This window comes from Numida meleagris, chromosome 6 (genome assembly GCF_002078875.1).
Source record: "Numida meleagris isolate 19003 breed g44 Domestic line chromosome 6, NumMel1.0, whole genome shotgun sequence".
NCBI lineage: Eukaryota > Metazoa > Chordata > Aves > Galliformes > Numididae > Numida > Numida meleagris.
The window spans coordinates 6,379,084-6,404,580 of record NC_034414.1 but is presented as its reverse complement, the minus strand read 5'-3'; the positions used below and the strand labels follow the sequence as shown (position 1 = coordinate 6,404,580).

General features: G+C 40.9%; 2 protein-coding genes across 2 annotated transcripts in view; one reads left to right on the top strand and one right to left on the bottom strand.

Moving 5' to 3' along the window:
• CSTF3 (cleavage stimulation factor subunit 3) overlaps positions 1-25,497 on the top strand; it is a 46,101-nt gene that overhangs the window by 19,535 nt on the left and 1,069 nt on the right. Inside the window, exons 4-20 of the mRNA XM_021401676.1 lie at positions 11,831-11,863; positions 12,236-12,333; positions 13,769-13,835; positions 13,932-13,966; positions 14,072-14,198; positions 16,285-16,362; positions 16,544-16,706; positions 17,236-17,345; positions 17,756-17,872; positions 18,916-18,990; positions 20,283-20,426; positions 20,512-20,614; positions 21,277-21,346; positions 22,640-22,835; positions 23,919-24,072; positions 24,473-24,567; positions 24,683-24,743. Of these exons, the coding sequence (XP_021257351.1) occupies positions 11,831-11,863; positions 12,236-12,333; positions 13,769-13,835; positions 13,932-13,966; positions 14,072-14,198; positions 16,285-16,362; positions 16,544-16,706; positions 17,236-17,345; positions 17,756-17,872; positions 18,916-18,990; positions 20,283-20,426; positions 20,512-20,614; positions 21,277-21,346; positions 22,640-22,835; positions 23,919-24,072; positions 24,473-24,567; positions 24,683-24,743 (1,726 nt within the window). The remainder of the gene's footprint in view (positions 1-11,830; positions 11,864-12,235; positions 12,334-13,768; positions 13,836-13,931; positions 13,967-14,071; positions 14,199-16,284; positions 16,363-16,543; positions 16,707-17,235; positions 17,346-17,755; positions 17,873-18,915; positions 18,991-20,282; positions 20,427-20,511; positions 20,615-21,276; positions 21,347-22,639; positions 22,836-23,918; positions 24,073-24,472; positions 24,568-24,682; positions 24,744-25,497) is intronic.
• TCP11L1 (t-complex 11 like 1) overlaps positions 19,014-25,497 on the bottom strand; it is a 24,445-nt gene continuing 17,961 nt past the window's right edge. Inside the window, exons 11-12 of the mRNA XM_021401677.1 lie at positions 20,608-20,702; positions 19,014-19,225 (exon numbers count right to left, since the gene is read on the bottom strand). Coding sequence (XP_021257352.1) covers positions 20,609-20,702 — 94 coding nt within the window. The 3' untranslated portion in view covers positions 19,014-19,225; position 20,608. The remainder of the gene's footprint in view (positions 19,226-20,607; positions 20,703-25,497) is intronic.

Genomic DNA, 25,497 nt, shown 5'->3' with positions numbered 1-25,497 from the left:
GAGAAGAGGAGGCTCAGAGGAGACCTTATGGCTCTACAACTACCTGAAAGGAGGTTGTAGTGATGTGGGGGTTGTCCCCTTGTCCCAGGTAACAACGGTAGGAAAAGAGGCAATGGCCTCCAGTTGTGCCAGGAGAGGTTCAGGTTGGATATTAGGAGAAATTTCCTCTGAGAGTGGTGAGGCATTGGAACGGGCTGCCCAGGGAGGTGGTGGAGCCCATCCCTAGAAGTTTTCAAGAAAAGGGTAGGTGCTGAACTGACTAACGTGATCCTGGTGGTCACTGGCATGGGCTGATGGTTGGACTAGATGATCTTAGTGGTCTTTCCAACCTTAATGATTCTATGATTTTGTTGCTAATAGCAAGTGTTTCTGTGCCTCCAGCGTCTAGAATTCGTGACTGTATGTTGAGTTGCGCTAACTGCTTGAATTCAGCACTGCATCTGCGTTTTGTTTTTCTACCAGGCTGGAAGAGTAGCTAAAAGCTGTCTAAATCATGATTTTTTTTTTTCAACTATGCAAGCAGTTTTCTACTACAGTCTGTACTCGCAGTGAGTTTTGTGCTCAAGTGTCAGCTGATTCCCGGACATTTCATGGTGGAGTTTCACCATGTTACCACATCTTCAGAATGTTTTTTTTTAAATGTTGCATCACCATGATATATACACCAAAAATAATGCAAGCACGAGCTTCCTCTGACACTAAGGTTTGAGTGAGAGGAAAATCACCTCCTTCTCTTTAGAACTGTGCCTGCCTTGCTTTGAGCTCTAGCTTCTCGATTTGGGTAGTTAACGTTAGACTTTAGTAGAGGTGCCCTGTGTTTTACTTAGCCAAATATTTTCTGCCATTGATGAGCTTAAGCTACTGTGTTAATTACGAGTCACATCTACCGATGGTGGTGGTTTGGTGTTTCTGCAGCTCAGTATGCTTAAGTGAGATCAGATGCCAATCTTGCCATCCCAGTTTAAACCAGCCAAATAAAACAAAGGAGAACTACCACGGTTTTATTTAAGCTGTGCATCTGTAAATTAGATGCAAGAAATTAACTGACATTCTGTATACTGTCTTTTAATTCAGTGCTTGAAACTGGCAGATGTTTTGCATTCTTTAATGCAAATCCTACCTGAAAGCATTTTGTATTCTTCTGTCCAGTCTTTATCAACATAACAGTGCATCTGTCTTAGCAGTTAAGGCAGCGTTCTCAAGGTCTGAATCGTATAATTATCAGGTGCCTGTCTGTTGAAGAAGCTTTTTTTTTTTTTTTTAAATATGAAGGACTTAAACTCTGTATTCGGGGTTTCTGAATTACCAATTATAGCAAAAAGGCTCAAAATGCTCAATTTGAGGGGTAGGGGAAGGAATATCAAACTGACTGTGTTGCTGCTGTCTTAAACAGCAGCTTCTTAGAATATTTCCAGTTCCATATGGACACCCCTTGATGTCGGGGTGTAGAAGTAACCTAGCATTTCATTGTGAAAAGCCACAAAAACTAGATGATTAATATCAAACATTTCATATCATTACTGATACGATACTTCAGAGGGCTCTCTGGCCACTTGTATTTCTTTGTCCTGTACAGGTGTACATAAAAGTAGCACCTCCTTTTCTGATCAGTAAGCAGATTTTTTTTCTAGCCTAGGAGTCAAGACTAACCTTACCTTGGTAAGTCTAGGCATTTATCTGTGCAAATGTTCCTTTCACATTCCTAATGGAGCAAGTCACACTGAAGTGTTGCGTAAGCTGAATAATGCAAGTTCTGTCTGTAAGGGTTCTGGTGTCAGGTAGCCTAACATTCAAAGTTGAAAGCTGTCTTTTGAAACCTGTCTTGCAGTCAGATAACCAATAAGTCCTTCAGCTTCCCTCAGCAAAGATTGTGTATCATCTGAACTGCTTGTGTAGATGTTGTAAGTGGATTCTCTGTAAAATATATGCATTAATGCTTGTGCCTGTTTGTAAAATAGACGTCATACTTTTTTATGGGCAAACTACAGATCACATCATTTAAACTTATCATCAAGTTTGAATTCGAAATACCTTAGAAGGTATTGCATTTCTATTCATTCTTGTGTAGGTAGCATATTTAGCTTGAATATATGTCACTAACATCTGGTATTTGTTCTCTGTGTTTTGAGATGGGGAGCAATGGGTGGAAGCCGTGATGTCAATTGTATTTTATGTCTGTTTTGCCAGACTGTGTGGGCCACGAGCGTCTGCACTGCTTTTACAATGGGCTTTCATGTTTCATCTTTCTCGTTAAATAAACTGGAAATACACCTACCTAGCTGTGGGTTAAATGAACATTAGAACATGACATTTTTATTTTACTGAAATCAGAAGTCAGAGCAGCCCTTCTGTCTGCTAATCTGGTGGTACTGGTGAATTTCAAGTAGGAGTAATTCATTGAATTTGTAAAGACAATTATACAATTGCCTTAAATAGGCTTTAATCTTAAGACTGCCTCAGTTACTTTTTAAAAAATCTTTTAGATAAGGTGCAAGTTACTTTGAAGTTTATCTGCAAAATTTAAAATCTTAAAAAAAGAAAAACAACTTGCAGTAGAAATGTCACCTTTCATTTCTAAAGAGTGGGAGCGTGTAATCTGTCTTTTTTAATAATTTTCCAATTAGAGTTTCTCCTCTACTCAAATCTTCTCCTCTAGTCAGTTGGCTAAGTGTAAGGTAGCTTAATTAGTATCTAAGCATTAATATTAGCTCTCTGCAATTTAAAGTAGATACACATAGAGTCTGGTCTATCCGTTTCATGAGTAGTGTGACTTCCTTCAGATAAAGCCTAGCAGGCTTAGCTTTAACCTTTGAAGGCATCAAGCTAAAGCTTGAAAGGGAGGGAGAAGGGAAGCCACTTGAAAAACTTCCACAGCACTGAGTTTAAGTGGTGAGAGAGCATCATATATTTTAAATACACTAGAAAAGCGTTATGTACTAAGCAGTATGATAATCTGGCATAGTAATTCATGATACTCTAGTAGTATAGAATGAGAAGTCTCAGAAGTGTTGGGCAAAGTCTGTCTACTTAAATAGTTGTGGATCAAATCTTTAATCAGATTGATTTCCATTGTTCATGTGCTTCCCAATTAGGCAGTTTGTGATCAATCTAGATGCAGTAACTAGATAATGAGAAGACCCTGCAATAAAACTTGTGTGTTGAAAGAAACTATAAGAATTTCTTAGTATTGAATGCTACTTCTGTAATGAATTTTGCCGCCATTACCAAAAGACAAAAACATGACAATTTACTTCTTTAATTGACTTTTCAAATATAGTCACTCCCTTTTTTAACATTGTGGATGCTCCTTTCTAGTAACTGTATGTATTCTCTGAAAGGAAACAGTAGAGGAATGCCTTTTTTCTAACTGGTGTACAAAGGATTTTGATGAAGGCAGCTGCCTGTGTTAGAAAAATAGGTTGATTGCCTTTACTTCAGTTGGAATGTTTCCTTGCTGTAGAACAAAGAACAGCTCAGCCATCAGGTTGATCTTAGATTTTTGAGGCCAGTTATTTTCCAGTTTAGGAAATGACTGACGAAAATGTTTCTGCACTATTTCTTAGGAAATGCATGGTAAAGCCAGGATCTGAACCCACCTCCCTTCTTTACAATGTTTGCAACGTTGTAGTTCAAGTGCACTCGGTTTCATTTTACTGTGTAATGTAGGGCAGGTTTTGTCAACTGCAAGTTTGAGAAGACGAATGCAGTACTTGCAGCCAAGTTGCAGAGCATTACTTGTGCGTGATCGTTACTCTCCATTATTAACTTTATTATTCCCAATTCTTATCTTCCTCTGTGATGAGAGAATAGGCTTGTGTGTTCAAACATTAGAGCCCATAGGCATCTTTGGAGTCTTGGGACTGACCTCCTGCTTTTAACAGCCTTTGTCTTTGGGCCATTTTTGCAACAAATTATTGGAAAATGACTCTCTGTGTTCCAGCTGTGGAGATGACATTAAGAACCATTTGTCCTCTGGTGGCAGGCCAGGCTAGTCCTGTGCTAGCGTCGTAGCCTTAAGAAGATTACACTGTATTGCTTTACATTACATCTTCTAGTACCACTTTTTCCTCTTTGAGAAAATTTTGTTCCTTTTCCAAACTTGTTTGGCTGTACTTAATTTGGGAAGAGCCTTGTTTACACCACTTCCACGCTAATAAATGTTAGGAATTAATGCATAGTCTCTGAATGACCACTTGAAGCAAGTGTAGCAGTTCTTTCTGGTCTTAGGATTTGATCATTTGGACTACTGGCCGTTTTCACAGTCAGCATAGAAACTCTGTATAGGGTAACTCCTCCCTTCTGTATGCTTTGTTTGTTTCTTAAGTACATATATTAAAAAAAAAAATTAAAAAAAATAAGGGTTCTCTGACATTCTGACTTTTTCAGCTGTATCATGAGTGTGTCTTGGTGAATGGATGGAAGGGTATTAAAATCTTCCATATACAAATGAGGATTATTTATCTTCATTCTACAAATAATAATAATCTGTAATCTAATTAACAGTGGGAAATAGTTACAGTTGTTAAACTTTTTTTGCAAGTGTATTTGAAAAGAATCCTATCAAGAACCGTCTGTAGGGATGCAATGAATATAGTAAGAAATCAACTACAGTTCTAATAAGGATCATACTGTCCCCCTAGATGTCCTTTTTTCCCACAATTATATCATCAGATTATGTAGAAAATACCTCTTTCTTAAATATTTTGCTTTCTTACCATGTCTGAGAGATTTTGAGGATACCAAAATCAAAAAAGGAACTGTTCTTTTGGTGTGCTGTGCACTGGTGCACTGCAGTTATGACCACTAATTTCCAATAGTAGTCAAAGCAACTAAAAGATTTTAAATCAAGGGTCTTAAGATAGATATCAGAGCTTACTGTGTGAGATCTGTGGTGAAGCAAGTGGCTTTTATTATACCGGGTAGGGATGCCTCACATAACCCTTAAGTAATCTTATGCAGCAGACTGATCCCTGTGTTGCTTTTAAGGTCTTAGTAAAAACGGAAAACTTTTAGTTTGTGTTGCTGGGTTAATGCATCTCTAGGTGTGATGGCAGCTTGTGTGTATGCTTCTCAGTTGGGAAACCCTGAATAAGCTTGCTGGTGCTTGATAACTCAATAAACTAGCCAAAAAAAGCATTGGAGGAATGTGTTCCATTGCTAGTGTGGAGAGACCCTCCACTCATGATATGCAGATGAGGTAGATATCTGGTGTAATTTATCTGAGTTTAGAAATTGGGGGTCTGTGGGCCAAATATGTTGATTTTATGCTTACGTCTTAATTCAACTTCATAACTTAAGTGGTCTGGCCAATAGATAAGACATCAGGTCTTTATCTCGGGACATTTTGTCACTGAGCCCTATACATTTGTAAAATTAAAACTAGGTTAAAAAAAAAAGCACTGCTGCCCTGTGAGTAGCATACTTAATTGTAAGGAGATTGATAGATCTGTTCATGTGAACCATCTGAAAATGCTTCCCACTGCTTCTGTAAAATACATAGGGTGATGAGAAGCAGAAGTGAGCTGAAATACATAGGAAGAAGCAAAGTGCTTGAGTCAGGAAGGCAGTTTGCAGGACTGTGGCTGTGTGGTGATGTTTTCTACTGTGGCTTTAAAGTAAGTGTGAAATTGAAGACCAAAATAAAAGCCCTAAACCATGTTTAAAACTGACTTTATCTTAAAGAAATTGCAGATGCGTTGAGAGTCTCAGTGTGAAGTTGAATATGGCTACAGAGGAGTGGATAAGAGGATGTTTAGCATTTGTAAGTTACTTCACACCGTTAATTTCAAATGTGATAGCAGGGAAATTTTAAATAAAAAAGTGTAATGATTTTCGTGATTTGGAGAAGATACAAAAGAATGAGTAATGGTTGAAAATTACCGTATATAAAGACATGTTGTACAATAAAATACAGACCAAACTAGGAAGGAACACTGGATTGTCTCACATTATTTGTGATTAGAAGCATAAAGTGCTGTTACTGAAACACCTAAACCAAGTCCTTGTTCTCTTGAGTGTTGCTGAGCGGATGGTATGAAACACCTCTTCCTGGTGTAGATAGGAGGTCTTGACTCGTCTAGTTGTGTATGTCAGTAGGCTTCTGGAGCTTTACGGGCAGGTTTTAGAATGTGGAGAGTGAAATGGATGATACTCAGTGACTTCACCTGACTGAACTATAATGGACAGGATCTCAGAATGGCCATATGAAGCTGTGAAATGCAAAAGATGATAAAGGGGGGAAAATGGCTAAACAAGAAGGAATTAAGAATCAATGATTCTTAAAGAAAAGAAACGGTATTGATAATGTAAAGCAGACTTTCTCTTGGTGGGAAGTTCTGGTTTCCATCTACTAAATTATGACATGACTGCAAACAGAAGAAGGTGCCTGTTAAAGAGCTGGTATGGTCTGTTGGTTTTAAAATTGGCATGTGAGAAATGCTTATGCTAAGTAATGAGTCGTTACAGGAAAAGCGATTGAGGAAGTATAACTATGATTGTATACCAGTATCAAGTTCTGTTCAGGACAGCTGTCTTACTGTGTTACTAGAGGAAGTTTCTTAATGATTTTGCATTGATGAGTATGAGGGAATAGACTGAGAAAATAATGCCCATACCGGAAAGAAAACAGCTCAGTAGACTGAGAGAATACTAACAGGTAAAGGAAACTTTCAGAGATGCAGCAGTTGTTGTTCACCCCCACCTTCTATGTATGCAATTTTAAAATGTCGGTTCTGTGGGGGAGTGCAGTAACAGGTAACTGAAGTTGTCTTTTTTTTCACATAGTATGTTTACCATCATGAGTTCTAAATGCCTGTTTCTGCACTTTGCCTGCATTACGCTAATCTATAAGAAATATTTGCTGTAATGAGTTCATCAAGAAGGAGAACAACAGTGCAGTTAAGAACACAAGTTGGGTTTACTACTGAAACATGAATGCAAATCTGAAAGTATGTTTGGGTCTTGAAGGAATGAGAAGTGTCATAAAAAGGCATTAAAGCACAAAGAATCAAAATGAAAAGAGAAAGCTGTAGAATGAAAAGGTGAAAAGAAAGAGGAAATACACTTGAGGAATTGCTTCTTCATTTTTTGTAATCCAGATTGAGAAAAGAGACGTATATGTGAAATAGAAATGAGGTGCTGAGTAAATCAGTGGTTGTACTGCAGTACCATTCTCCTACTAGATAAATCATTTAATGCAATTATGTCACTGCAGCTGTTTTATGTCATTGCAGCTGTTGTTTTAAGGCTGGTTATAATGAAATATTTTTCCGTGCAGCCTCTGGCTAGTCTTTTGGCAGTGGTGCCTGAAAGTTGTGCCTGTTTTTCAGATGATTAACATGAACAGAGTGCCTCACAGCCGAACCAAGAGGCCACTGTTTTTTTAAGGAAGTAGAGGCAAGTGGTCGTCCTAAAGATTTGTCTGTAGGTGGAAATTCAAACTGCTCCAAGGTGTGAACTAAAGTGGGCTATCTGTTTAGATTTGAAGAGTTACAGGTTTTCTTCATTGCCTTAAAAATATTCTGTAAGGCTGATTTATTCTTAAATACTCTGAGAACAAAGCGTATCTAAATATAAATACAAATACATTATAGTGTATGTGATAATCCACCAAAAACAGCTACGAAACCCAGAAGATAGCTGTGATGAGAAAGCAGATTGCAAAATGGTACTTGTTTCGCTTTACATTGTAGCCATGCACATAGCAGCTGTGATGGCATCTTGTGAGGAGACTGTTTTTCAAATTTTGATGTACCTAGTAGAGACAGCTTTCAAAGTTTGATGTAATGCCATGGTTGTGGAAGCTCTAGATATAACCCATGTAGTAGCAGGTGGAGGCTTTTGGCGTAGAACAATTGTAAGCGACTTTTGGAATCTCATTCTATGACAGATTTTGAACTAGAGACACACAACCATGTAATTGTGTTACACCACATGAAAAAAATACTTCAGAAGTCATCTTGCATTTCTTTGAGTCACTCTGAGTAGTGTGAGCTGCAGAATTCCTCGCAGTACTTATTCTGCAAATAGAGTGAGAACACCTCTCCAGCCAGCCCCAAGCTGTATTTTGGAAACAGGTACAAATGCACCTGCACGTATTTTATTAATTAATAATTATTACTTGAAACGAATAGGGATCCTAATTGCATCTCACTAGGTTTGACAGTGGATAGTTGATTATTTGGAAGGAAAAAAAAGAAAAATGACAAATGGTTGGCACACATGGATTCAGTTACGGTAAATTTGGTGTAGTCTGATTTTCTCTTTCAATAATAACTTTTTAATAACATATTTCCTAGTGTGAATAAACACGTGTATGCTCTGGTTTTAATTCTGCACACTGAAACATGTTGTGTATGCATTCTTAAAGAAAACGTTCCAGGTGTTGGATGCGTGGTATTATTTATAATGAAACCCAACGTTAGGCAGCAGTGTTAGAAATACGGGTCAGTGTGAAGGATGCTCCCCAGAAGCCAGTGCTGGCGCTGCCGTGGCCTTCCCTCCTCGCCAGCTTGTGCCCTCTGCCAGCTGCACCTGGAGCTTCTCTTCGGGCCGCACTTGCCAGGAAGCCGCCAAGGCCAGAGGAGAGCAGTGCCCAGGAGGCAGGTAGGGCAGCGGGGGGACAAGGGCCCTCTGCACTGCAGGGAGAGCAGCTGCAAGTTCAGCTGGAGAACAGAAGCAAGGGGACATTGCGTCTTCTACTTGAGAAAATAATTTTTTTTCTTCAGAAAATAGTGGCTGAAAAAGGAGAGGGATTTGAAATAACAGAAATAGCCCGAAGCCTCTAGAAAATGAATGTTGTGACAGAAGAAGCTGCGCTGATCCATAAGGACCGTGTGCTAACCTTAGTTTCTTAGGAGCTTGGTCAAACCCAGGAAACACTGAGAAGGTTAAAATAAAACCAGCAAGTGTATTAGTCTTGTGTATTGTTAGACAACTGCAAATAGTCTTAAGTCTCTAGATGACTAAAATATCCTGCTTTCCTTAGCTTTAAATGGTACAGGTGTCTTCATAGGTCTCCTAAAAATGGTGTCGTGCGATGTCGCTTACGGATTGAATTTTCCCCTTGCAAGATCATGAAATTAATTACTGAGAAGTGTGGACTGTGTTTTGTGAAGAAAACTGACTCTGTTGTTAGGAATTCATCTTGTACAGAGCTGGTACAGCAGTGACTTAAGCTTTCTGTTCGATTGTCGCATTTAAAATGACTTTTTCAGCAAAACATAGAATTTCTCATCCTCATAGGCAGAGAAAGGCTACCTCAGGTTGTGCTAGTACAGGAGCATCTGATTGTAGCCAGACAAGCTGCTCTTTTTGTAGTATTCAAGAATGGAGGGGGGATATATTTATAAATCCCAGTTTTACCCTAGAGTGATGAGATTCCTGAACTCATTCTGTAGTGAACTTGTGGTAGTGACCCTCCTGGGTATTTGCCTCCATTTGGGTGACACCTTCCCTTCGGGTTAAAATAATTGTGGTGGAGAAAAAGAGAATAGGAACATAGGTGGCGTGGGACATCAGGATGATGTGTTGTAGAGACGTATCATTCACCTAGTTCCCTTGTACTTAAGGACAGAAATACATTAGTGTCAGTCCTTCAACACTTGTCTGTGTTCGATCACTGCCTGTCCCTGTATCTGTACTGGGATAACCCCGTGGTGCTGTGCTTGCCTCACCTCAGGTGTCCCTGTACCAGGTCAGCGGGATGTTGGCTTGGGAGTGCTGAGCTGGGAACCCCCCAGAGCCCCGCAGGAGAGAAGGCTGCCCTGCCCCGTGTCCTATGCCCTGCGGCTTGCTGGAGGCACCAGTGGGATGCGCTCAGTGAGCATCAGCAAATACTGCTCTTGCTTTGCTTTTCCTTTCTGTATATTTAAATCCTGTTCATCTCCAACCTCCTAACTTCACTGGCACCAAGGTCTCACTAGCAAGGTGAATTTTCAGATACAGGTATCAAACTACTTCTGTGGATTAGATGTTGGAAATGAGTAACAAATACGTAACGCTGGCTTGAAGTCCAAGTGTGGACAGCAGCTTTTCATATATCAGGTAACTCATGTCGAGAATGCTTTGTTCTTTGAGTCACGTGCAAGAATACTGTTTTCCTTAGCAAAATATTTTCAAGGTCTTGAGGTGAAAGTCAGTTCTTTGGAAGCACGTGTCATCTGGTTGGTAGGTGTTCCTTCTGCTCCGTCTTCTGGTGGTGCTCAGTGACGGTGCTGCCGCGCGCTAATAAAATGCTTTGGTAAACAACTGAGTGGGGTTGTTCTGTGCTTATCCGATGCCTTAAAGTCGCTGGGATCAGTCTGAAGTACGGGGCTGTTCTCAGAAGAAGCCGTGAGAAGGCAGAAATGAGACGTGCCTGTACATGGATGCCCGTTAGCTCAGCACATGAGGTTGGGGGCGCTCCTGGCGGCACTGCCCAGCCATCCTGGCTTCAAGCTATTGCAGAGCAGCAGCATCTCTGCAGGCTGCCATTAATATAACCAGCTACCTCCCAGACAAATAGTTTGCAGAAAAAGTGTGTGAAACCTGTGCCAGGTAATGAGGTTTAACTCCCTGCAAAGCGGGGCTTGGTGAAATCATTAAAACCCGGACAAGATGCTGCTCACACAAGGTCTGCAAAACTCTCTTCAATTCCCTCATTTTCAGTTTATCTTGTTCAAGAGTAAGAGATGTTGGGAACCAGTGCGGAGGGGCCTGGGGAGCCAGGGCACCAACAAGAGCAGGGAAACGAGGTGGCAGCCCAGCCCAGGCAGGGTGTGCGCTGTGCCATGCAGCAGAGATTGACTGTAGGCCTCCTGCAGTCTGTGTTTCCTCAAGCTCCCATTAAAAATTCTCTCATGCTTTAGAATGACAGTCATATTGAGGCAGTACAATAGCTTAATCCCACAGTGCAGGAGAATGGGAAGCTGCCAGAGGCCGCCGTCCTCCTGCTGCGCACTGGAGTAAGCAAAGGGCAATGGAATTTGAAGGGTATTTTGGTGCTTAAAGAAATGCAGCGCAACATAGCAAGTCCTCATTTCGTGAACCTTTCGAAGCAGATAAGCGTCTTCTAGAGGCTGTGCAGCTTTTCTTGTTTCTTGGGAGTGTGCAGAGAGTGCCCAGAGCATTAGCATAACTGCAGCTAATACAGGCACATGAAGAGCTGTGTGTCAGTCTGCTCTCTGTGTGTTTCACTCTTCCCCATGTCCCGTGTGGAAGGAAGCCTGTTCCTTAGGGGCCGTCTCGGCCTGTGTCCTGTTGGTGTGTGCCGCCTGAGCGCTGAGATGTGGGGGCTTTGGTGCCTCGGTGGTGGGGCACTGGGGCTGTGGCCCACAGCTTGAGAAAACATACTGTGAAGCATGTGATTATTCTTCTATTTAGCATCAGCATGGTGTATCAGAGTTCTCTTGGAGAAATAAGTGTTTGAATATAGAATGAGTTAACCTCTTACTTTAGTAAATACGGTATTTTCACGGGGATTTACTAAATCTTGTTCTGGAGGCGTTGGTACCTAAGTCAATATATACGCTTAAGGCAACAAAGTTCCCCAAAATAAGGGGTTAAGTCTGAGTGTCCAAACCTGGGCACAGGAAAGCAGCTTTGCCTACTTAGACCTGGATTTTGGTCCCAGTGAATGTCAAAAATTAAAAAAAAAAAAAAGAACATCTTGAAAAAATTAAGCTAGGTGTGTGGTTTCTATGTGCTTAACTGTGTTTTTGTAAGATTATGTAATGTTAGAAATTAATTAGTTTTGCCAGCCAAACAGGAATGCTTAATACTGTATGCAGAATATATTCCTGCTATTCTAAAATAGTTTCTAAGTGATTTGTTTTTTTCTGCTTCCCTGTAGATTAAAGCAAAAAATTATGACAAAGTGGAAAAGGTGAGTCCTATCAATATATGCCATATATTTCTATAGCAAGGCCAGATTCGGCTAACACAGATTGAAAAGAACGAGAGCTGTCCTTGTATGTGCTATTGAGAAATACAGATAAAAAAGTATCACTAATATAGACTTTGTCGTAAGCAAACTGTAATTAATGAAGCGAGCAGAGGAATTCCTCTGCTTAATTCTCTCCAGTTTCTTGGTGTAGCATAAAAGTGCTTTTGTCAAAGGATGAGTCGTTTGCCTTATTATTTCTTACAAATTTCAATTATAAATACAAAGAAGATTTTATTTCATAGTGCATAGTGTTAAAAGTAGAAACTTAACATTTTTGGAATCCTGATCACGTCTTCTTGATGTATTGAACAGTTATTTCAGCGATGCCTTATGAAGGTTTTACACATTGATTTATGGAAATGTTACCTTTCCTATGTACGAGAAACCAAGGGGAAGCTGCCTAGTTACAAGTAAGTTGACAGCGTTGCTCTGAATTATTTGTTTTATATGAATCTCAACAATTAATTGTTGATGAGGGGGTGAGGGGAACCCGTGTGCCAAACCTGCCAGGGAACTTGGTCGTAGAGTGGGGTTTGCGGGTAATAATATCTAATCTGCATTTTGGAAACACCTTCCTTAAAGTTTCCTTAATTGAGCTTGCTCAGTGAAATTACTTCTCAGTCTGGGTCTGGGTGGAGAGGTGGGACAGCAGCAGGGGAGCAGCTGGAGCACCCATGTGTTCCCTTGCACCTGAGACAGGTGCTTGGGCTAACCTGAAATACGCCTCTTTCTCATTCCCGGTCTTTGCTATTCTCCCCCTTCTTCTCTGCCCTGGGTAGGGTCTCCACAACGTTCAAGGTTGCTTCCAATTGAGGTGCTGTATTTGAATAGTAAAAGCAAATCATTGATTAGAGTAAGCTTGGGAAGGCCTGCCGAGCATAAAAAATCAAGGTGTCAAAATCTGGGGGTCTGTTAATTTTCATCTCTTATCATGTACTGCATTTTGTTCGTTTATAATCCCGGGGACAGTTCAACGCTTTTCTTCCTGCCTGAGGTTTCAAGAAATATCAGTGCCTTTCAGTATTCTATGAACTGTTTCTTTCCTAGCCCACCGTAATCTCTGTGTTCTACAACCATTAAGATGATCACTGATCCATTAACGAAAAGAAATAGATTTTTAATTTTTAAAAGACTGTTTTGAAACAATTTTTAAGAAGTGTTTTCCTCTTCCACCTCGTATCTTTTTCTCCTTTAACTTTCCTCTATTTTTCCTGATAATATGGACAAAAAAAGTAGGGAAATAATGAAAAATATTTGAGGAAAGGAAACAAAAGATAGTGGAAGAGTAAAAGCTATTTTCATTGGAAATTGGACAAGGAAAAAAATCTGTGAACATCTTCAATTGTGGGAAAATCACTTTGATTCTGAGGTGGATAGGAGATCTTACGAAAGATTTTGGCCGGGTTCCACACATGGAGCTACTCCTTATTGTCCCAGGCTTCGATGTTGCTAGAGAATTACGAGGTTCAGGAGTTTCAGAGAGAAGAAAGGAAACAATGGCTACATCTGCCAGCTAGGAGCCTGTAGACAGCAGTTGTCTTCTATCTTCCCCACTTACGCTGCAGCTTGTATGCTTGGATTTCCACATTCTTAAGGAAGGGGTCTCAGGAACCATTAATACGTTATATTGCCACCAATAAATGTGAACAGCTTTCTTTTAAACAAAAATCTAAATGCAGAATTGAAAGATGTTCCAGTGCAAAGTTTTGTTCTCAGCTGCTGGGTGATGCTTTTCATTCTTCAAGGTTTGCTTAGACTTCGCTGCACAAAAGAATGCAGAATAAAGAATTTTTTTAAATACTGAAGAATTGCTCTTTGGTCTTTGTCGTTTGTTCTTTTCCTCAGAGAAAAAATGGCTCAGGCATATGATTTTGCTCTGGATAAGATTGGCATGGAAATCATGTCATACCAGGTATGTTTCTTCTATGAAAACACATTTTATTTTTAAGTTTATATCTAGTACAATTAAACACTGATTTCATTATATGTAATATTTTTTCTTGCATAGATCTGGGTGGATTACATCAATTTTTTGAAGGGCGTGTAAGTACCTTGAAAGATTTTTTTTCCTTAAGTGAATGCAATGTTGATGTTCGTACTGGTTATGATCTGTAACAGCTGACATTAATCTCTCTCCCCACTGTTTAGAGAAGCTGTAGGATCTTATGCAGAAAACCAGAGGATAACAGCTGTCCGTAGGGTGTACCAGCGTGGGTGCGTGAATCCAATGATTAACATAGAACAGCTCTGGAGAGATTATAACAAATACGAAGAGGTAATCAAAAGCTTAACACTTGTTTGTGACTTAAGAAAAAAATAATAATCTTGATCAATTGAGTATGGTGCCCAAAACTGGGCCCACTAAATAAGGTGTAAGAGATGACAGGTCCCCCGCAAGGAGGCATTTCTGTACCGTGAGGGTGGAACAGGCTTCCTAGCGAGGTGCTTGGTGCCCCGTGCCTGACAGTGTTTGGATAATGCCCTCAGTAACACGCTGTAACTTCTGGTCAGCTCCGAGGTGGTCGGGACTTGGGGAGCTTTGAAGGGCCCTTCCAATGGAACTGGTCTCAATGTGGGCACTGTCACACTAGGCACAGTAGTGCGTGCAGGGTAAAATGGCATTCAGCTATGGTGGTTTGGATTTCCTCCACAGTATTAAATTGCACGTTCTCGAGTACATACAAAATGTTCCACACCGCCCTTCACCTGAAGCCATTACAGCATTGACTCAGGTGAGTCTGCTGTCCCACTGCCATCAGCAATGTACTCACTGTCCTCAGCTCAGTGACCTGGAGGCTGATCTGTAGCTGCACCTCTGTGGTATTCATAAACACTTCTGGTAATGGCCTGCTAACCTCCTCCAGTCACACAGATGGGAGTGCAGAACAGGGAGTCGATGCTTCTGCACTCAGCAGTGCCGAGCAGGCACATTCCTACAGCGCACACCCACATCTCGTATTGCTCCCAGCGCTTCCGATGCCGGCACACCATAGGCCAGCCATATCCTGTGCAGGGAAGAAGGGACCGTTTCTCCTTGTTTCTGACTATGCCAGTTGTAGGACTGGTGACAAGCGTAGGGCCACCGTGCTTAGCTGGCAGGAGTGCCTCCTGGCACCCATAGCCCTGAGCATGGCCTGCAGGAGCCCAGTGCCACCTGGTGCCACTCACTGCTGCCACTTGGGAAGCACCAAGTGACGTTCCCTCTCTGCTGGAAAGTCCCCTGCCCTGCTGCCAGCAGCCTCCCTAATAAACCCCTGCATCTTCCCCTTTCACACAATAAATTAAAGCTGTCGCCGCTTGCTCCTACCAGTTCCATTAGTTCACAGGGACGCTGTCAGAATGATGGCTGTAGCCTGGCCTGTGTTCCTTCTGCATCTTCTCGGTGGGGCGAGGAGGGCAGGGCAGGGTGGCTCTGCAGGCAGCACTGCTCACCTGAGGGCTCTGGGGGGAAACCATCCCCACAGCAGCAGCCCAGTGAAACAGACTGTGTGCAGCTCTTGGCACCAGAGGTTACTGGGTGTTTGCTGCAGCTAAAACATGCTTGGGTAAAGGTGCTCAGTCGGTAGCAACTGGATTGCAGTGTCATATCAGCTGCACAGGCTGCATGGGGTGCTGCTGGGTTTATGTCCTATGGCTGTCCCAGATCTCTCAGCAAGAGGCCAGACGGTGCCTTTCCCTTGTTCCCACAACGAGTTGGTACCCAGCTCAGATGCCTCAGTACTCAAATGGTATTGCTTCCTCAAAATCCTGGCAAGCACTTGAGGAAAATCCACCCTGATCGAGGCCTGAGCAAAGGCTGGGCATCGTGCCGGGCGCTTGTGGGTCTCACAGAGGGACGGGTATGGCCATTCGGTGCTTCAGGAATGGGGCGGGAGGCAGAGCAGTGAGCTTTGACTTGTCCAGGAAAGCTGAATGGCTCCTGTGCCGTCCTCGTCTTCACCCGGTAGACAGCACGCAGCAGCCGGGCAGGGAACTGCAGCTCTGTGCATGGGCATTGGCCACGATTTAAAAGGAAAATTCTAATTCACAAATACATTCATTCTTCTGCTTTCTCCCCTGTCTGATTTATGTAAAGCTCATTATGTTTTGAAAGCTGTGGTAAGGTTAAAAATGTACTGAGATGTTTCAAGTCACCTGAATTTTAGTATTGAATTTATTCCCTTGCAAATGAGTTCCTGCCCAGGTGTGAGATGTTTATCAGGAGAAATCCAGAACCTTTTTAAAGATCAATGTTTGAAGATAGCTTTTACCTTCCTGCTCACTTTTGCATCCCCTTTCAAGCTCTTTCTGTATGAAATGAGATTTGGTAATTCCACATTGAACTGGTATATTCCCAACTCCTTTATTTCACCCTTCTGCAGGGAATCAATATTCACTTAGCAAAGAAGATGATTGAAGACAGGAGTAGAGATTACATGAACGCACGACGTGTAGCAAAGGTACAAACTTCTGATCACTTTTGTTTCCGTTCTACAAACCAGAATTACAAGTGGTTCTTACTTGAAAAGAAAATGTATGTTGAAGTAATGAGCTCGGCATGCCGAAATATTTGTACCAGTTGCATAAAACAAGTTTTTAATATGTTTAGATCTGCTGTTCAAAGCATCATTTCTGTTCCAGGAATACGAGACGGTCATGAAGGGGCTGGACCGCAACGCCCCGTCCGTCCCCCCCCAGAACACCCCGCAGGAGGCCCAACAGGTTGACATGTGGAAGAAGTACATCCAGTGGGAGAAGAGCAATCCTCTGCGTACGGAGGATCAAACTCTCATCACAAAAAGAGGTAATTAGGTACCGCTGTAGGATACGTCGCGTTGTATTTCTTAGCTCCATTAATGGTCTCCAGCATACATGATAACGTGTTTTAGCGTTCAGGGATTGTGATTTAGCAGCAGTTGGTCAAGTTTTTTCTTTCCTTTCTTGAATTGTTTGAATTTATTTATTAATTTTTTAACCACTGTTTAGTCTTTGCTTAAGCCAAGCTGAAAGCAATGTGTGGATTTGGGGTACAGTGCTATGGCCATGTGCCGCCAAACTTTAGAGCTTATGAAATGGTGGATCACAGCCTGACCTTATGGCCGCTGTTCCCCAACGAATTCTGCTTCCTCCTCTGAGGAGCAGGCGGCTTGTAGCTGCTGGTGGTGATTCATGAAGTTCCAATGATGTAAAAACTGCAATCGTGATTGTTCCATTCAAAGCCTGTTAGTGTTAATAGTGTCTAATTTAATCGCTGTCGTCTGTATGTCATTGTGCAAGGTAGTATTATTTCTGCAATAATATACAAGGAATATTTCTTACATTTTTCCCCCTAGTTATGTTTGCCTATGAGCAATGCCTTTTGGTTCTGGGACATCACCCAGATATCTGGTATGAAGCTGCACAGTATCTTGAGCAATCTAGTAAGCTGCTAGCTGAAAAAGGGGTAAGGAGAATGTCGATAGCTTTTTTTTTTCCTATTTGATCGCTTTTACACTGGGTACTGTTGTTGATGTTTCCTCAAATAATAACCAAGGGGGGAGTGAAAAATCTTGAGCATCTTAAGTTGTGTCACATTGAGAATTTTAAGTTTGAAGCTATTTTAATTTAAAAAAAAAAAAAAACTGCATCTGGAATGATAAGAACTATAAAAAACTATGTTAGTGTTCCTTGGTTTTCTGTTGGGGTTTGTTTTGTTGTGAGGTTTTCTTTGACATCTCTGATTCCTTCAGTACTGGGGAGATGAGTGTCTCTGTATTGGAGCATTGTGAGGGTGCTCAGTGGAACTTGTGCAGAGAAGATAATCCATGGGCGGGCCACAGGCGTTGAACAATTGTCGTATTTATTTTACAACAGGACATGAACAATGCTAAACTTTTCAGTGATGAGGCTGCTAATATTTATGAGAGAGCCATCAGCACTTTACTAAAGAAGAATATGCTTCTCTATTTTGCGTATGCGGATTATGAAGAGGTGAGCAAAAAGTGACATAGTGCCATAAAAACCAAAGACATTTCTCTTCAATACTGTCATATTTTTGAAACATACCAAGTACTCAGACATTCTGAACAATTAATTTACCGATTCTTCTAAATTTAATCCCATCCAATGATTATGAGACTGAGCAGATAAAATGGGGATAAAAAAACCACAGTTATAATTGTTTTGAAAATCTCACATCTTTCCACTTAAATGTTAACTATTTTTTTCAAACTAGTGTCAAGCTGAAAACCGATCAGTTTACATTTACCGGAGCATCAGTTTCTTCCCTTCTAACATGGGGCAAGAGAACACCTCTTCTGTCTAACTCTTAGGGGCTGAATTTTTCCATGGCTACCGCTGTGTTACACAGACTCGATGAGTAATGTCCGACACTGGCTGTTTTTGCACGGGAGCCATCAGGAATGAAGAGAATGTCCCGTTGATCAGATGAGGACTATCACATCCGCAGTAGGGTGTATTTTGCCCATTTACTGTAACTCGAGACTCGAGTCTTTGCAGGAAGATCCAGAGCACAAAAGCAAACAAATCTTCACCCTTAAAAGAAGTATCCAAAGCGTACCTGCTATTGAAGTTTTTCAGTGTTACATAATGGAATGTGAAGGGCTGCAGCTGGCAGCGAACAGAATGGGATTCTTTGAAATGTGTAGGTTTGGGAGTGAAGACAGTGGTTTTTATATTTACTCTGCAAGTTACTTTTAGTTGGAGAGGAAGGAAACAGTCTTCTTATCCCAAACACCTAATATGGCCGCTCTGCTGCAGTATTACCAAATTAGATGCACACATCCACAACTCTTGAAAAGCACGTACGTAAACACTAGTAAAAACAGAATGGGAGAAGTAAAGAAATGACTGCACTAGACAAAAAAAAATGCATCTGAGTAAATTAATTGACATATATTGCTTCCAACCGAGGAAAAAAAGAAACAAAACTTTTTTTTTTTCTTCATACTGCTATTTGCATGGTTTCAAGCAGTACTACTAAGCAGTCTCTATTTCCTGTTTATGTGCTTCAGAGTCGAATGAAGTATGAGAAAGTGCACAGCATATACAACCGGCTCTTGGCTATTGAGGACATCGATCCCACTCTGGTAAGATGATCTCCAGTACTGGGTTCTTCCACATTTGCATATCCACCTGAGTACACCCACCACGGGGGGAAGGACTGACGTGAGATCTTTGGGTCGCAAGGATGGCTGAGCAGGTGGAGTGCTGAGATGGCAGAATTCGATGAGAATTTCAGCAAGTTTGGTAAATCCAGGCTGTTACCCATCCAGACACTCCAAGTCATGCTCACTTTTATCCTCTGTGTCTTTTGGAGAATCTCTTAGAAGAAATTACGAAGGTGTCAGGCTTTATAAAACAGCTCGTAAGAATTGGTGCACATTTTGTTGGCTCAGCTAAATCTTCCTTTGCCTCCCTTTAACAGATTAAAGGCATGTTGCTTTTGCCTATTGCCTTCCCTAGAGAAATAGATTCTTCTGTGTACAAATAAGCTTGCAAATAAACATTGTAGTTCACTATGTAGGTATTAAGGTGTATTGCTGTGCATCTACTTTTGTTGTGCGGTAACAGGGTTGTTCCCAGTGCCAGCTGTGCTGGAACAGAGCAATTGGCTCAGAGCTAACCTGCCCTCAAAAGTTGATTTAGTTGGTAAATAGACGTGACAAAGCAGGAGAAGGAAAATGGTCTGAGGTCTAAAATTAAATAGGTCGGTGCCAGAGGAAAGGTATCCATTTACTGACACATTCTATTCATTAAACAAAGATTACAAAGCTTTCCTTATAGAAGTATTCTGAGAAGGCAAGGACCGGCCCCTCCCACTGGAGGAATGCAGTTATTTGTGATCTAATTGTGACTGGAGGAAGAAACGCAAATCACAAATTAGCCCATGAATTAAATAGCACATTCTTTACATTTTAATCAGGTAGAGCTATTTGCAGACAGCATGACCTGTGTCTTGGTTTCCATAATTAAGAGTAAAAGGCTTCCATGGGCTTTTTGCCTGTTCTTTAGCCCTACGTGTGTCTTCACTTATTGGAAAGTTGTTATTTTTACAGTAAATCCTCTTTCTCAGAAGGTACAAGCTTATGGAGATTACATTTATCTACTTCCCCTGCCTTGAGAAATGCGTGTATTAACAATTGTCACTCTGGGGGATTGGTCTTAAGGTATTTTCCATTTTTTAAATCCATACATGAAAAATTTTGCCCCGTTGTTTTTAGCATAGCAACATAGAGGTATAAAACAGTCTTGTTTGTTTCTAATACAACTTGTTAGATGTATTTTGTGAGTAAGGATTATTTCAGGTATAGCCACAAACTCTGTATATCCTAGTGTTCTTTGTTACCGCTGAAGTTAATATTAATTTGCACCTTTATAGGTTTATATCCAGTATATGAAATTTGCAAGGCGAGCAGAAGGCATCAAATCTGGGAGAATGATATTTAAGAAGGCAAGAGAGGACACCCGGACCCGCCACCATGTCTACGTTACAGCGGCTTTAATGGAGTATTACTGTAGTAAGGTAACTACAGGTGCTCAGTTTGGAGTTGAAGAAGTGTGGGATGGTGCGTGTCTCACTGAAGCTTGTAACTTTTTAATGTTTGCAGGATAAGTCTGTGGCCTTCAAGATTTTTGAGCTAGGGCTGAAAAAATACGGAGACATTCCGGAATACGTACTGGCATATATCGACTACCTGTCTCACCTTAATGGTAAGCTTCACACACTGAGCTGCCTGAGGAAGAGTTAGGCTGTCTCCTCTGTGAGCTGAAAGGAGGTAGAGCTTTGTTCTTCTGCCACCTGTAAGCATAAGATTTTTTTTTTTCAAGTCAGAGCGTGAATAATTTTGCAAGAAATTGCTGTAGGTCTGTACGAATAAATGTAAGGCCTTTCTGTAGATTTCCATCACGATGAGCTGGCTGCTCATTGGGAACCGACTACTTTTGGTCTAATACTTGTGGAGGAATATACAACATAAAACTATGTTGACGCTGCCCTAATTGAAAAGGGAAGTAATGAACTGAAGAGCCCTATTAAAAGTTACTGAGATAAGCTATTGTGATAATTAAAGAATGCTGGGGAAAAAAAAAACAACAGTAGTGATCCTGAATAAATGGCAAGCAATAGTTGTGCTGTTATTAAAGAACCTCTGTCAGGACTGGTTCACTGTGACAACAAAAAGAGATTTGCAAATAATGAATTCGCAATAGGATTTGACACTGTTATATTGTTGTATAAATGTTCAGATTTTGTTCTTATTACTGAAAATCAAATCAAGGTATCAGAATGTCAGTCTTTAGTGCAGTGCATGCATCGAAATGAGCTGTATTTTACTCAGTGTGATCGTTTCTTTTTTTTCTTTCTGTTTTTAAAGAGGACAACAACACAAGAGTTTTGTTTGAGCGCGTTTTAACTTCAGGGAGCCTCCCACCTGAGAAATCAGGGTAGGTCTGCAAAAGCCACTTCGCTACACTAAAAAAACACTTTCAACTACAAATAGCACAAAGTAACAAGGAAAAAAGAACAGTGGGACAAAATTAGCTGCAGATATTCCTTCCCCCCTTCATGCTGTCTAAAATAGCAGTAACCAGGCAGATTTGTGCAGGTTCCTATCCCGCACACAGTGATACTCATTAATTTGTTGCTTTAAAAACCTCGTTGACACGGAATTGTTGAGGAGAAAGTGCAAAATCCTGCTGCATGGTAAGCACTCGATAGTTTTAGCAGGTGGCATGGCTTATGCCACATATCACTCAGTGGTGCTTTGGACAGATGAGAGGGACCTGAGGATGTCTTTCAGCAACATGAGATCAGAGAAGGTGAGTCAGTTTATTGAGGAGAATGCCAAACGGTGCCCAAGCAACCAAAAATAAAGGTATGAAAGAACACAAAAAGGCTCAGATTAACCACTCACTGGCACATTTTCATTACTGCTGTTTAAATTTACTACAGAATAGTTACCAGACCTTTTGCATCCCAGGTGTTTGCTGCTATTATTACTCTGTCACACTTGGGCATCAAAACTAAGAAATCAAATGTTGCACTGCTGTGCATGATCATTCTACACTTCTGGTATTTCTCGTATGTCCATCTTATAAGGGAAAAAAAAATCAAAAACAGATGATTTAAAAGCTGAATGTTCTTCAAAGGTGAACTCCAAAGCCACAATGGAAGTTGAATCACATCCAGAAGTATGGTCTGATGTTATTCAAGTTATAAACGAGATTTTGCACAAAGAAAGAGGCAGTAACTACATACATTTTAGGCTACATAAATTCTCAAGTACTGCCTGTTCTGTTTTAGGGATATTGCTCTTGCCTGCTAGAATATCCTAGCTGGTGAGGATGAATTAAATCATCGTCTATGTTGAAAATCCCTCACGTAGCAGGGTCACGGTGCAATTCTGTGTAGCAGAGGAGCAGTCTGTGCATCTGACGTTGATAAAAGCTTCCCTCAGATGCTGAAGTCGCTTCCTCCAGTAATCCTTTCCTTTTCATGACAGGGTCTATTGCAGAGATAAGCTGAGGGTGTAGTGTTTAAAGTCCTCTACCATTGAAAGCATTTACCAAAATACGTAAAGCACTGTGATGGTACTGAATGCTACTGATCAAAATAAGAAATGCTAGAAATGGCAATGTGTTCCCTGATTTACCTCACTGGAATCTCTCATCTTGAAATCTTTGTAACTTGGATTTTTTTCTCCTTCGGTAACATTCTGTTTATCTGCTCTTTTACAGGGAAATCTGGGCTCGGTTTTTAGCTTTTGAAAGTAACATTGGCGATCTCGCCAGTATCCTGAAAGTTGAAAAACGGAGGTTTACAGCATTCAAGGAAGAATACGAGGGTAAAGAAACAGCTCTGCTTGTAGACAGGTATAAGTTCATGGACTTGTACCCTTGCTCTGCAAGTGAACTTAAGGCTCTTGGTTATAAGGTAAGTGGATAACAACGCCTCATTTTACTGTTTTTGATATCAGTCATAGCAAACTTAAGCAATTCCTTCTTTAGTGCTTATATGTTTTTTTTTTTTCTTGATAGAATCTTCCTCCTTTTTTCAATTGTAAATGATGACTGAAGTGCTTCAATGCTGCTTTTTGCATTTTAAATTCTACGCCAGAAGCCTGTGCCTGGTGGTCTCCCATCTCATTTCTGACCACATGTATTTCAGTGGTTTATTAGTCTCGTGCAAGTCGATAGAGCTTTGGAAATCAACGAGATGGGAGTTCTGTGTAGTGTGATGTTTCGTAGGCTGCCAGAGTCAGAAACAGCTCTGCTGGAGAAACTGCACTTTCCCTTGTATGAATGGGAACAGAACCTTCAACTCCTATCTCAAAACAAGTGCCTCAACTTCCTTTTATTTCTTATATAGAAAAGGAATTTGTGAGAAGAAAAAAAGGTCACTGACGTTAGCAAAACAGCTGAATTGTCGGTCTTCAAACAGTTTTGAAGTGATGTGATAGGTGGGGACGAGTCACACTGAGACACTGAATTTTTTGTCTTAAGGCATTGCAACAGAGATATTTTGAAGTTACAGGTGTGTTTGAAAGAGTGTATGTCTTAGGTGTACCTAAGATTATTCAGGCCAGGGGCCTGTGTCTGTTGCATGTGACATGCCACAATAGAATCACTTGAACTGACACGTGTGAGCTGCCATCTGATTCATTCTGTTTCCAGCTAGAGCAAGCTAGGGCATGAAATGGTAATTGTGAAGCTTAATGGTCTGCACCTGTTCACCTAAATCTTCTGAACCAAAAAATGGAGCCATTCAAAAATGCTAAATATGGTTCCATTCTGTAACAAAACCACGTGTTTCCATTCCCTGCTGAACAGTCCCAATGTAGGACTGAGATGTGTGATGACAGTATGCAAGCTTTGCCCAGATGGTCTTCTAAGAGGACAGCTGTAGTTGTAATTATGACAAAGCGAGAAGAAGCGAGTGGTCGAGAGAGATGCTTTGTTCTTTAAGTTCAACAACGTGGAAATGCCAAGTTCAATGCTGTCTCATTGGCTTTCACAGGATGTCTCCCGTGCCAAGTTGGCAGCTGTAATTCCAGACCCCGTGGTTGCGCCGTCCATTGTGCCTGTTCTCAAAGATGAAGTTGACAGAAAACCTGAATATCCCAAACCAGACACGCAGCAGATGATTCCATTTCAGCCACGCCACTTAGCACGTAAGTCAGCTGTTCAGTCAGCAGCTGCCGTAGTTCACCCAGCAGCATAGTACTAACCAGGACGCTTAGCAAACCTAATCACACAGACTTCCTAGAGTCACACGAATTTGTACTTAAATTTTAGGCTGTTGCTTAAGTGGATTGCTAAAGGCGTATGTGTATGTTTTACCTATATCTAAGGTCACATGAAAGTAAGTACAAATAGATTTTGTGTCTGGCAAGCAGTAATAACCTGTTACGTACACTGCTCATAGACTTTAGGTCAGTAACTCAACCATACGTAATTAGTAATTAGGCAAAAGTGACAGAGTAGTAATTATCTGCACCTAATAATAGCACTGTTAAAGCAGTCCAAGTCTTGCTGTCTTGCCCTGGATTCATGTACTTTTTCTTCCCACAGCTCCAGGTTTACATCCAGTACCAGGAGGTGTATTTCCTGTTCCACCAGCAGCTGTAGTCCTAATGAAGCTCCTGCCACCTCCTATTTGTTTTCAGGTGTGTTATAAGAGTTCTGAAAGCTTATATTTGTAGAAGTTGTTCTAGTTGGACAGAACCACGTTATATATGCACTCTATTTGAAATACCTACTTTTTTTTTTTTTTTTAATCAGGGTCCCTTTGTTCAAGTGGATGAGCTCATGGAGATATTTAGAAGATGCAAACTGCCAGACAGTAAGTCACGCTGTTTGTTCACTCTGCAGTCTGTGGTAGTGTGCATATGACTTCATTTTACATATGGATATTACCATCTAAAACACAGACCTCATTTATAGCTGCAGATGTATAATTATTATTTAAGAGCATACTGTTGAATGGGCTGTGCTTGTAGGCTGGAATCAATCTAGAGATGTTTGTTCAACTGCACAGGAAATCAACAAAAAGTAAAAAAAGCTGAAAATCACCAGCTGCTGCTTCAGTAACAACATTTCGGTATTAAGTGTTAGTAAGATTTTCAGAATATCCCTTAAAAGAAGGAAGGCATTATTTACAGCAGCATAATAACTATAATTAATTAAATTACAAATTTGCAGCATGGCTACAGTTTACCTAGCAGCAAGATATTAACCAGCGTGTTTAGCAAACTTAATTAGAGAAACTTCTGAGTCTTGGGTCGTCTGAATTGGTGCCTTGGTAGGTGTGACTCTGCCTGCACACTGTAGCAGTGCTTGAGAACAATTCAAGAACAATGTTTTCTTAGCTCCTACAATGCAAGTAGAGTTCAGACATATAAAAAGAGGACAGATCAGTAACCTGGGCTTCCATGGGAGATGATTCATGCGCTGCTTTTTCGTTCCTCTCATGGTCAAAGAAGCAAATGATCAGAGAGAAAACTAGGATTTCCCTTCCGTTAGAGAGAAAATAAAACACCTATTTAAATTATATACGGTATTTTTGAAACTTTCTCTGTTCTTAAGCAGAAACTGGC